This window comes from Brienomyrus brachyistius, chromosome 2 (genome assembly GCF_023856365.1).
Source record: "Brienomyrus brachyistius isolate T26 chromosome 2, BBRACH_0.4, whole genome shotgun sequence".
Classification (NCBI taxonomy): Eukaryota; Metazoa; Chordata; class Actinopteri; order Osteoglossiformes; family Mormyridae; genus Brienomyrus; species Brienomyrus brachyistius.
Genome location: NC_064534.1, coordinates 22,781,560 through 22,794,065, shown reverse-complemented (window position 1 = coordinate 22,794,065; position 12,506 = coordinate 22,781,560). Strand labels below are relative to the sequence as shown.

The following is a 12,506-nucleotide window of genomic DNA, read 5'->3' as shown; positions in this document are numbered from 1 at the left end:
TTATATTATCAACATAATGCCTGAATTTTGTAATTTCTTAGGAAGTTGTATGTCCCACTTTTGCTTTAACGGCACCTGAGCTGGCATGTACTCTGCAAGGTTGTGCAGTACGATCTGAGAACATTCCAAAGATCTCACCGAGAACTTGGCTGTCTAAGTCTTCAGGTGCCCTCCTACGTGTGCGATGGGCTTGACGTTAGGTGACTAAGGAGGAAAGACCACGACAGTCGGAACTCCTCACTCTCCTTAGTGCTTGCAAAGTTTTGTGGTACGTCCATCATTATCCTGATGCTGTATGAATCCTTCTCCAAACCAGAGGGTAACACACACACACACACACACGTGTATATATATATATATATATATACACACAATATATATATATATACAGTACAGACCAAAAGTTTGGACACGCCTTCTCATTCAATGTGTTGTCTTTATTTTCATGACCATTTACATTGGTAGATTCTCACTGAAGGCATCAAAACTATGAATGAACACATGTGGAGTTATGTACTTAACAAAAAAAGGTGACATAACTGAAAACATGTTTTATGTTCTAGTTTCTTCAAAATGGCCACCCTTTGCTCTGATTACTGCTTTGCACACTTGCTAAACACCTCTGGGAATTCCTTCAAGACTGTTGGAAAACCATTTCAGGTGACTACCTCTTGAAGCTCATCAAGAGAATGCCAAGAGTGTGCAAAATTTCTAAGACAGCAGTACACAAGAATAAAGTGAAGCAGGAGACACTGGGAACGACCAGAAACCAGCCAGGTAAAGGGCAGAAGTGACTTTCTAAAGCCAGAGATGACCGTTGACCGACAGTTTCTTATTAATTGAAGGATGACATCAAGTGACCTTCAAAGGGAATGGGAAACATTAAGTGCAGGTGTGTGCCCTGCTAGGACAGTTTGTAAGAGGTTCCTAAAAGCATAACTGAAGGACCATCAAGTAAGGCAGAAGCCCTTCATCAATGAGGAACAGGGAAGAGCCAGGCTGGAGTTTGCAAAAAAAATGTATATTTTACACAGAAACATAAACATAAATTGAGAAATGAGTGAAACTGAAATTTTTGCTGTGGTCTCTTAATTACTTTCCAGAGTTGTTTGCAGCTTGTGTTAGTCATATTAATGTGTAATAATTCATTGTAAATGTAATCACATATTGCTGATCTGCCCAGAACATTTACCGGGGGGAACCCCTCTCTCACTTTGTACCCCTATAGGAGAGAGAAACATGGAGTCATCTGTGTGTGGGGGTATGGGGTAGCTCAGTGGGACAGAGACCTGTGTCCATGTCTGGAGGATTGTGGGTTTGAATCTAATGACCAACAGGATAATCATCTCACAATTGGGCCAATGAGCTGGGTCCTTAAGCCCACCTGCACCAGGGGCACCAGAAGCTGGCTGACCCTGTGCTCTGATGTTCACTTATATGACACTTTTTGACAAATGCACAGTCTGCTACGTAAATGTAAATGCAAAGGGGGGGGGAGTATCTCTGCACACTTTGACCTCAGAAAGGCTCTGGCAGCACAGAATTAAATTCACAGGTAGTGCAGTTTGCCTGCTTTTCTGATACCTCCCGCTATTCTGATACCTCCCGCTATTCTGATACCTCCCGCTTGTGAGCCAGGGAATTATCTTGTTAAAATATATTATCTTAGGTATTCTGGGCAAATTCATAATCCCAGAGTTGTGTCCACTAAACCTAATATTAGATTATATGAATTCAAATATATTCTATGACTCCCTGTCTGCTAGCTGATAACAAAAAAAGCAAAAAAAAAAAATCTTAATTTTTCACGTCAAAGACAAAGCTGTTTGATATATAAATAAATTAATGGTCCCAAAATATGACAATCCTGATGTTATTTTCATATACACCAAATGATAAAGATTTTTGAGTAAAAAAAAAAACACACACAACGTGTTATGTGGATATTTTATCTATTTGACCTGCTTTCCATTTGATATTATTTTTATGGCGACATATTTCTTCCTGTACCTTGCTCTTGCAATGAAAATTAAAAATAAACGTCTCTTTGATTTTTTTTTGTCCTATTTTCTGTTTGATGCTATTTTTATGGCAATAATTTCCTCCTGTACTTTGTTCTTGCAACGAAAATTAAAAATAAACTTCCCTCTCTTCGTCCTCTAACTATATTTCCGCTGGATCTTATTACGTTTTAAACAGTAATCCGCTTTCTATACATTAAAAATTAAAACGCAGGACCGACAGCATATCCATCTCTGCCCCCGAACTGACGCAACTGATTCTTCAAGTAGCCTATAAGTCAACAGGGTAGACTCAGTACAGTTCCTAGCCTAGAGGTTCAAATCCAGTCCACATGTAACGCATAAAGGTAGCATTTCTACGCCAAAGTGGTCGATTATTTTAGTGATTCGCTGGTGATCAAGCTAATTAGCAAAAATATGTGTTCTCTTCAGGAATACGGTAATGTCTGATCTGTGGTGTATTTAGCAGAAGATACTTTATGAAACCTTTTTATAGCACGAGTCAGGGAGCAAGATCAGCTTCATAACGATCGCATCGCGCATGCAACCGGAGAAGAGCGATATGAGACGGGGCAGATGACTAAGGCGTATCATACTCACACCAAAACCCTAATGATAACTGATACTTCTTTTCAGGTTTCAATCGCAGCCACATCGCTACGTGTCCCTTATATAAAAGCCAAACTTCTTATGGTTGTAACTATATTAACAATAAGAACAGAATTCCCTTGACTCCACTGTGTGCGTGAATTGAAGCTTACGTTGGACCGGTTAGTACTCGCAAGAAAACTGGCCTTGTTGTTAAGTATTTTTGTTTTGCTTCGCACAGTTGGAAAAAGATAAGTGGCGGCGTAGGAGGCGGAAAACAATACGCTAAACTTCATTCATTATTACCGCGCGTCTCTGTTGGTCCCCGGGGGCCCTTGGCCCCGATGTGACGGTCGCGGGTCGCTGTCCGGCGGCCCGGCGGTGCTGATTTAACCCCACGCTCGCCATTCCCATCTGTCCTGTGCACTTTCGGTCTGACTCTGCACTTCGCAGTAACTTCATACACACAGCATGTCGCATACCGGCCGACGGCTTTCCGCCAAAGGGCCCTTTGCGATTTTAATTGGTATCAGTACGTTTATAATTACTCGCATGGTGATGTAGCGCTACCTTCCAGGGGGATTCATTAATCGCTTGGCAGTTAAATTAATCAGCTTCACAGTTACCGACGTCAAATGAGGAGATTGTGTCCTTCATCATGTATCCAAGCCCTAACGCCAATTCTTCATGTAGGCCTATTTATTGATAAACCTACCAAATTTTCAGCTTCATGGTGATTATTTTTCAACATTTCATTTTCGAAGAGGTACAAATCAGTTGTGTTGTTCGTATTTTGTTTACTTTGATAACCTTGATAAATGTATAAGCCGGGGTATATAGGCCTATTGTAGCCTAATAACAAAATCCGAAAATAAAGCGAAACCTTTTCTGCGTTTTTAAGAATTCAACCCAATACCGATACAGGTATAATCATGATTTACACAGTGATGGACTGAGACCCCGTTCAGGGTGTGCCCCCATCTTGCGTTCTGTTCTGTCTGAGACCCCCCCCCCCCCGTCCAGGCCGAGAGGGTTTCAGATGAATGGATGGAATGGGCGCAGGTGTGCATAGACAAGCCGAAAATACTCACTGGCGGTAGGAATAGTCAAGGTAGCCAGATTATTACTTCATTACGTAATTAATTTCATTATTTTTTATTTATTTTGCAGATGCTTTTATATAAAGCGACGTATAAGCACGTTAAATATTTTAACTTAAGCACTTTATGTTCTCAGGTTTAGAGCAGGCAGCGACATTGATTGTATATGTAGAAATAAAATTCAAGCAAAAAACTCAATAGCAGCCAAAATCCCTGCAGGGTTGTCGCTGTTGCGCTTTATTCATACTGGCTCAGCCGAAGTGCTTGCTTATAGACAGGGTCTAAAATATATACATAACAATACTGTCTCTGTATGTATTTGACGCTGGTAAGTAGCCTAAACTATACTGAAATCCCAGAGGAGTTGTGCTGAACGTGATCATAATGAAATTTGTTCTTGTGGGACGGCACATCAAGGCAAAAAAAAAATCCAAGCTATTACAATTAAGATTTAATTACGATAACATATAGGCCTAAGTAGGGTTGCATGACTGTAACACCTTGTACTAAGAGTAATAGAAATAGGTATGTATGCGCTAAAAATCGGTGCAAGTGGAAGCGATGGAGTGAGGTGAGGACGATGCAGTGTCGACCTAAAGACTGCCTCTGACTGGGGGCTCCGTGGCGCTCCAGTCTGGTGTATTTTTTGCCTGTAGGGTCATCCCCCGCCTCGCTTACGTGCCGCACGCGCAGCATTATAACCTGCTTCCCCCAGCAGTCCCCGAAACGCAGGAAAGCCTTGTTTTAAGCTGCTTTATGACAGTGGATTGTAATAACCGGCACAAACGGAGCGGGTCTGCTGGGTTCGCTGGTGCATGTCAATGAGAGGAGGACAGATCACGTTGGATCCGGAGGAGTTACCCGCCCGACAACTTAACATTTAACAGGAGCAAATCCGACACGCATTCAACACCACAAACTTGCGGGATACTTAAATGGACCCAGTGGTCCTGCCGAAGGGGGTTAAGGGAAAGGAAGGAAGCTCCGTAAATGGCCAGTCTTTAGGTACTTTAAGGTGAGGACTTTAACTGCCAAGCCGCGCTGCTGTGATGGACGCCAGGTTGTCGGAAGAGGTTTTTAAATGACTAAAAGCGTCGAATAAGCGCACCAGACATACATACTCGCCATCCCCATGTTCCTGGAGTAACTGCGAGCTCCGTGCCAGATCATCAGGTGAAGACAGGGTTTCAGTCCACACCATGAAGCGATTTCTCTGGGATGCGATCTTCCTTCTTACCGGTGAGTCAGCTCTATTTAGTAGATCAGTTTAGTTCGGTGTTTGGGATTGGAAACATTGTGAGCAAGAGATTACTTACCTTTGCATGTGTTATTTCCAGTTCATGTCAACGTTAGCAGGACAGCAGCTTAATGAGACAAATCTCACGTGTAAAATGCTCAGCGGTTAAAAAAAATAGTTAAAAAGACGCGATGGCCGCAGTAAACATTAATATGAAGGTGATTGAATCCCAGTCCTACCTATATGATAGGCCCTTCCCGTTTTCCTTTCTTTTGACACATGAGGACGGTGTCAGTCAAACTATAATTAATGCCTCTCCTTAACATTTGTCATTGCTTATTGCATTCAACAGCTCAGGTAACCTAAATTTGTTAGTTTTTTTTTAATCGTATTTTTGATGAACTCTCCTTAGTTTGGTACTGGACAGTGTTCTTTTACGTGCGTTATCGTAGGCCTATTTATTAATGATAATATTTTATTTCCACTGTTTAATAATAACAGTATTTGTTATTGTTTTTATTATTATTATTAATAACAATTTAAAATTAATAATAATATACATATTTTGCTTGTTTGATGTATTTTTGATATATAGGGAGAAATACATGATCCGTTACAGGAAAATCCTACACAGGCATTCAGATACAGGTATCTTACAATGTCCCAAACACACGGAGGAAGCAAACGGCAGTTTCAGTAAATTATTTGATAGATCATTTAATCGAAAGCTACTTTTGTTTTATTCTTTGCTTATGGCAAAACGGGTAAATATGCTGAACCCTGCACATTTTTAATAAAGATGACGATCAAAGAGAGGTAATGTAACGTGATCATTGTCAGCAGCTTAGCAGAGCTGAAAATGTACATGGAGCCAGATCGGAAACGCCTTCGTACAAGTATCTTGCTGTTCAAATACATTATAGACAAACATGTACCGATAATAAGATCCTTCAAATGAAATACTTGGGAAATATGTTCGGCGTGATTACTGAATGCTGCTGCCTGGCTTTGGTTGAATGAGATGTGATTCTTAGCAGGATGCCGATTTCAATTCTTCAGTTCTGGTTGATTATGCCTTTTAATTTCATATAATAAATTCATATTTAGTCAGTTATCTGTATATTGAGTTTTCACTGGTATCCTGCACCCTGTAGGTCGCATGGGTCCATCCAGGCCTTTTCCACATCCTCGACTAGGAAAAGCAGTTGGATGATGGTTGGACATATTTTAAAATTTTAAAGCTGAAACTTGTTCGTCTTTCTTTCTGATATCACCAGGGTCTCTCTTTACATATGGACAGGTCCAGGAAAACTCCACATCAACGCCAGTAAACTGTAAGTCTGACAGTGTCATGTCTGTTCTGGTAATGAAGGACGCCTATGCCATTTTGGTGCAATACTTCAAATAAACTTAATAAAATCTAAATAGAAACTTTATTAAATAAGGAAATATTAGTTTGAGAAGTTCTTAGTTCACAGCTGAAGGTATCCCTAAAACTGCAATTAAATATGCTATATGTCATCTGCTTTGTGTCATGTGACTAACTTGAGGTTTCTGACTAATTGCTGATTGGAAGATGACATAATGAAAGGATTAAGGAGTTTGTTAACCTTACCCTGCCCAGATCTAGTTTCTTTACGAAGGTTTAGGACTTTCAGGGTCTAGACATGCACACACACGCTTTATGAACTACGCTGAGTGGTTTTGTACCATTTATATAATTAATTGTCTCAGCTCTGGAAAAAAAATGACTTTGAGAAAATGCTAACAGATGTAAAAAAAGGAAGAATGGGAGTGAGTTGAGAAGCCAGCAATTCTGTAATGCCTGACTTCATTTAAATGCTTCCTGTCCTCACAGTGCCAAAAATCAGATGGGGAAAATAAAGACAAACTAAGACAAGGGTGAAAGTTGGTTAGCCGGGGCGAGAATAGAGCCGACTTGAAAGGTTTCGCAGAGAAAATGGAAAGACAGTTTTTCTGTTGGTTGTGTGCCAAGGTCCTGATGGAAATGGACGCGGAGTCACTGAAATGCATTTTCCTTTATAGATGTATCTGCTTTCATGCATCCCACCATTTCCAATGTGTCTCTGAATGCCGGTTTGTGACAGTCGGGTGCTTTGGAAAGGACCCCTGGCTCATTGTTGTTGCAAATCACTCTCATCCTTTGTGATTCCTCATGTTATCCCTTTAGCTGCCCCATAGTATTAGTGACAAGAGGAAAATCAGGCCCTTCAGATTATAAAAGGCACTTTAGAAGTTATAAGTAGAAAAGTTAAAATGAACACAACCCCCAATCTTCCAAAATAGCCCTAGCCCAACAAAATATTTAACTTCTTGCACAAAGCCATTGAAAGCCTATCGTTCAGGGTCATGCTGGCTTGTCCAAACAGCCTCCAGGCTCCTGTCTGCTGTTCAGTTGACTCTTCAAAGAGTGATTGATGTGTGGTACCAAAAGCAGACTCTGGCCTGTTTGAGATGAGGCCAGTTCAGGTTCTGCTATTTCAGGTCCTTCACATTTCAAAGGCTGTCTTCTATGGGAGCACAAATATTGCAGCTAAAAAAAAATAAACATTTGGGCATGTCAACTTTCAGAGCAGTACTGCAGCCACCTTATGTCTTCCTGAGGAACCTGTAATGAGCTCTGCTGTTTTAGTTTGGCTGGGGGCTGCATGCTGTGGTTGGTCAGAGGAACGGATCTGATGCCCTCATGCATAGGATGACTGATGCGCTGTTCAGCATGTTCCATTTATCGTCGTTATCACACACCTATTTATCACATCTATTTCACACATCACAATTGTTTGTTCATTTTTATTTCAGAGATTGTAGTATGTTGTACTGTGTGCACTTGTCTTCTGTGTGGTTGTGTAATGTGCAGTCACATAAGCACATCCCTCAGTATTAAACCAGTTTCCTGAATCTGAATCCTAAAAGCCAAAAAGATATCTTACATCAGGCTGTTCCCCATCTGCGTGGTCCATACCCACCTCCCTTTTTACCTGCCTCCACTCGGTCCATACCTGCCTCTGTCTCTTCCCGTCTCTACTTGTCTCTCCACTCTGTCCCACTCTGTATGATCCATACCCAGCTCTCCCTGTGTCTGTCCCCCCTCCCCGGATGATCCATACCTGTCTTTCTCTGTGTCTGTCCCCCACTCTATATGATCCATACCCAGCTCTCCCTCTGCCTAGATGATCCAGCTCGTTACCGTCTCAGCGTCTCCTGTTGGTGTTTGGCGCACTCCAGCCTGTCACTTCCTGTCACCATCCAGGGATACCCCAGCTGGTCTGTCTCTGTCCTTCGTTCTGAAGTATGCAGTTCATCTGTCTTCTCACAGATCCACTGGCAGCTGCTGTTCACTCTCACTTTGGGGACTGTCCAGATTCTCACAGCCAGTTCTGCTTCCACGGGACCTGCCGCTTCCTGGTGCAGGAGGACACCCCAGCCTGTGTGTAAGTGCATCCAGACAGATGACCTCAAATATTCTTTCAGAAACATTCTTCTAATTGTTGTCTATGAACATCATGGATTAAGTGTTAAATGAATGGGTGTAGAGTGCAGAATCATAGGGGGTTTTTCTACATCTCCATTCCAGTGAGTTTGTAAATCTTTAGGTTGTAATCATTGAATCAATATCTAGGGTTTGCATTACAGCACCGACGTGTCCGAATGGGCTGGCCTTTGTGCATCGGTGCTGCCCGTTATTTACTGAGCTTCAAGTTCTGGAGCTCAAGAGTTTTTTTTTTTTTCGAACCAGTTTTCTGGCTTCCTGGCAGCTGATGCATTTTCTTCCCTCATCTTTTCCTCCTCACCCCCCCCCCCCCCCCCCCCCACGTCGCGGGACCCTCCCACCCTGGGTTGTAGGTGTCATGCTGGCTTTGTGGGGATGCGCTGTGAGCACGCAGACCTGCTAGCGGTTGTGGCAACCAATCAGAAGCAGCAGACGGTGGCCACGCTGCTGGTGCTGTGTGTGATTGGCTCTGCGATGCTGATACTCTTCTTTTCCCTGGTTCAGTAAGTACAAACTAAATCTCCATACATGTGCACAGTCAGAGGCCTTGAAATTCACACTGACACTGGGTCTGCCCCCCCCCAGCTGGTGCTGATACACTCTGCCCATGCCGTTGTGAATCTTCATCTCCTTGCTTTCGATCTTCCGTCCCCACAGCTGCTGTCGAAGGCGGGGACTCTGCAGCCCAGGTCGCGCTGCCCTGCGATGCCATACTGAGAAACACAGCGGATTCCTGACGGACAGCGCCTCCTGCTGTCCTTCTGAAACAGGTACTTCACATCGATCTCGGCACCTCTCACCTAAGATGCGTTTGTTGTTATTGGCTTTCTGTTTTACTGAGGATCCATTCTTTAGCTACTCCGTGTAGAAAGGCTTTACTTATAAATGCCATTGGAGGTTAATTTTAAGGTATTCCGTCATCCGCCTCCGGGGCTAATTGTCAGCCAACAGGTCTGCATTAGTGGCTTCCAGCTTCTTGTCTGATTAGAGGTCTGTGCACAGTTGAAACTGCTCGACGGGACCCATCTGTTTTCACAGAGTGCGTATGGATGACAGGAGTGTGCAAAACCTGGGGGAGTTTGGGCCGGTTAGGGCCAGGGCGTCCTTCCTCTGCCTGATTAATACTCATTAAATACCCTGATGGCACCCAAAGACCTGAAAAGTCACCATTGAACTTCTGTACATGACAATTGTAATTGTGATGGTGCAACGACATGGCGGACAGTGTTTGGCCAAACCAGCTCTCTTCCCTTCCTTTAGAAATACCTTGCATGTGTGTTACTCTTTGTATCACTCCCCCCCCCCCCCCCCCACACACACACACACACACACACACACACACACACAATTCTCCTCAGACACCATGTCTGTGCTGTAACCATATCTATGCTGTACTGGTGAACAGTAAAAATCTTCATTAGATGTTTATAATTTGGGCCCCCTTTCTGACCCCTATTCACACTTGCGGTGACCTAATCCATGTCAGGAGAGACACTGAGTTGCTCCAGGTTTTACAAGCTACTTAACACTACATTAAAACCGAAAGGCTCCCATGCTCGGCTAAATTGTTCACTTTGTCTTGTTCTTTTACTGGTTGGTTTCTTTGATTGAAATACTGATTCAGCTGTTTCACGTTATCATTGGAGAAACATGCAAGATTACAGGAGACTGACCAATCAGCACACAGCAAGAACTCAGTGCTTAAGTGAAATATGGGTCCATTTTAATTGAATGGTTGACATGGTAGTTTACAAACCCTGCCATAGCTCATAGTGTCCTTCCTGACACTGATTCGGTGCTCACCCTGTGTATTCCCATTTTGTGTCCATTGATTTACTTGTCCTTACTGATCGTGTTGGGATATGACCCATGCGCGTTGCCATATTGTGTCGTCCTGTGACGCACATGCAGCCCAGGGGCAGTTTTGTTCAAGCCCTTGGCTGCCACATTCTCAGGAGGGGCATAGAACCTGTAATGTTCACGAGCGAACATGGACATGTGTCTCTCTGTGGATCTTTGTCATACCACCTGTTTAACTTGCACATTCACTTAAAAAACAAATATAAAACAAAGCTAAGGATGTGAACGTCAACTGGGGGGCAGAATGCAGTTAATTACTGGTTGCAGATGATTTTTCTGTGTGTTTTATCTGAAACTAAGGGCCACAGTTACTGATTCTCACCCATGTGCTTCTGACTCTCTTTCTGCAGTAGTGTGAGAGCTTCAAACTCATCAGTAGTTTGAGAGTTTTCCTTTTGTTTTTTTTTTTTTGTTTTTTTTTGTTTTCTTTTGGACCATCTGAATACCCTCAAGCGTCCTCCTCTGGCTCCCCGACCCTCTCGCTGAAATGCCACCTCGAGGCTTCAAGGAATTTCTATGGATGCAAAACCAAACCCCATGTCAGAAGTCCTGCTCATGCAGATAGACTAAGATGAATATGGCTTGGAGGCTCCGCCTCCCCGTACTAGAGAAGAGCACAAAGGACAGGAAGTGTTTTCTTATGTGGCCAGAATTATTTACGATCTCATTATGACTATACTGGAGATTGAACCTCAAGATGGAGGCTTTTCTTTGCATGAAAAAGACGTGGTGGGACAGCTGGAGAATAGTGGAGAGTGAAGAGGCAGGCAGACGGCATTGAGAGCTGCTGAAGTGATGTGTCTCCTCTCTGACGCGAACTGAAGGGGAAAGACTAACAGTTAAGCTGGACTGCAAGTGAAAAGGAGACTGTTCTGTATTTCAAAGAAATGCTTCATAACAGAGACCACCCCTGGTCCTCATTGTCAGACAGTGGCTTCCACTGAGGAGGACCTGCTTAAGATTCAAGATGCAGCGATCCCCTCAAGGAAGATACCCACCACTGAAATTTCTTACCGTTTATATCCGTTGGTCTAAAGCGCAACAAGGCGACGTGTTCGCCAGTCAAGATATGACGTTACATGCAGTGCTGATCCACCAGCAGTTATCACTGGATTCAAGCAAGTTGGTGCTTTGTTCCACTAAACACTTCTACGTTTATTTTGTTACTGTGTTTCAAGCGTTTCTTGCAGCTTGTGCAGGATATTACAGAAATATGCATATTAAATAGCTGCAAAAACTCTCTTAGAAAAATAACGACTAGGAGAGACTGTGGGTTCCATGGACCTGCTTGTACATTCTGGTGCTTCCAAGACTTTTGAGTCACGTTGGTGTTTTAGTGGCTTTGTATTTATTTTAATTTCCATATATCCAGACGCTGTCGTCTGTTCACGCTGTACAACACACCTTTTCTAGAATATATAAAAAAAAAAAACCCTCCGATGTGTATGTCACAGGTTTAGAGTTTAACGATGAACTAGATAATTAGTAGAGTTGTTAGATGCATAGAAGTAAATATAGAAATGAAGTTTTAAATGTCGGTAAGACTACCCTGCCTGGCATGGTTTGCCCAGATAACAATTTAACAGAAAAAAAAAATGAACCTTTGTATGGTGACTACTTTGTCAACTTTGACACTGCTGCTTTGAACAGGGCTCTGTTCACTAGATGGATTTACTCTATATTTAAGCCCACGTGGCTTTTAACATGATGTGGACGCAAACTCATTCATAAGCAGATGCCGATGTATTTGTCACTTTAAATCTGCACTTGCAACACTGATACGTCGATATGCACTTTCACAAATGCACTCGAGGGGCGGCTGGTCCTACCGGTTACTGCACTGTTCGCAGACTGCACAGCGCTCAGCCATAGCACCGGGGTGGCTGCGGGTGCCCTGCCTTTCACAGAGGCTCTGGAGGAAACGGTGTCACTGAGGTGTTACTTTTGCGTAAAGAACGAGTGTCCACATCTAACTGATGTATGACTTAGATATGAGAAGCCGAATAAAGGAATTTGTCTGCAGAAACCTTAATAAATCACAATCATATTAAATTTATACGCGCCACTAATCATTTAGCTTTTTTTTTAATTAGAAATTTCCAAGCGATTTCCTGTAGCATTTGGCTTCTCTGTGATCTTTTGTCATGTTTAAAGCTTGTTGTTGAATTTTCGAAGGGTTGGATGAACTT

General features: G+C 42.7%; 1 protein-coding gene across 2 annotated transcripts; it reads left to right on the top strand.

The window, feature by feature from the left end:
* Positions 1-4,428: 4,428 nt before the first annotated feature.
* Positions 4,429-11,785, top strand: tgfa (transforming growth factor, alpha). Of its 2 annotated transcripts, XM_048983580.1 has the most exons (6): positions 4,429-4,948; positions 6,224-6,280; positions 8,284-8,398; positions 8,811-8,960; positions 9,115-9,227; positions 10,668-11,785. In XM_048983580.1, the coding sequence occupies exons 1-6, from the start codon at positions 4,909-4,911 to the stop codon at positions 10,673-10,675; spliced, it is 483 nt and encodes a 160-aa protein (XP_048839537.1). In that variant the 5' UTR covers positions 4,429-4,908; the 3' UTR covers positions 10,676-11,785. The 2 variants fall into 2 exon arrangements, with proteins under 2 accessions (XP_048839537.1, XP_048839529.1); XM_048983572.1 differs by lacking the exon at positions 10,668-11,785 and having other exon boundaries at positions 9,115-9,662.
* The last annotated feature ends 721 nt before the right edge of the window (positions 11,786-12,506 follow it).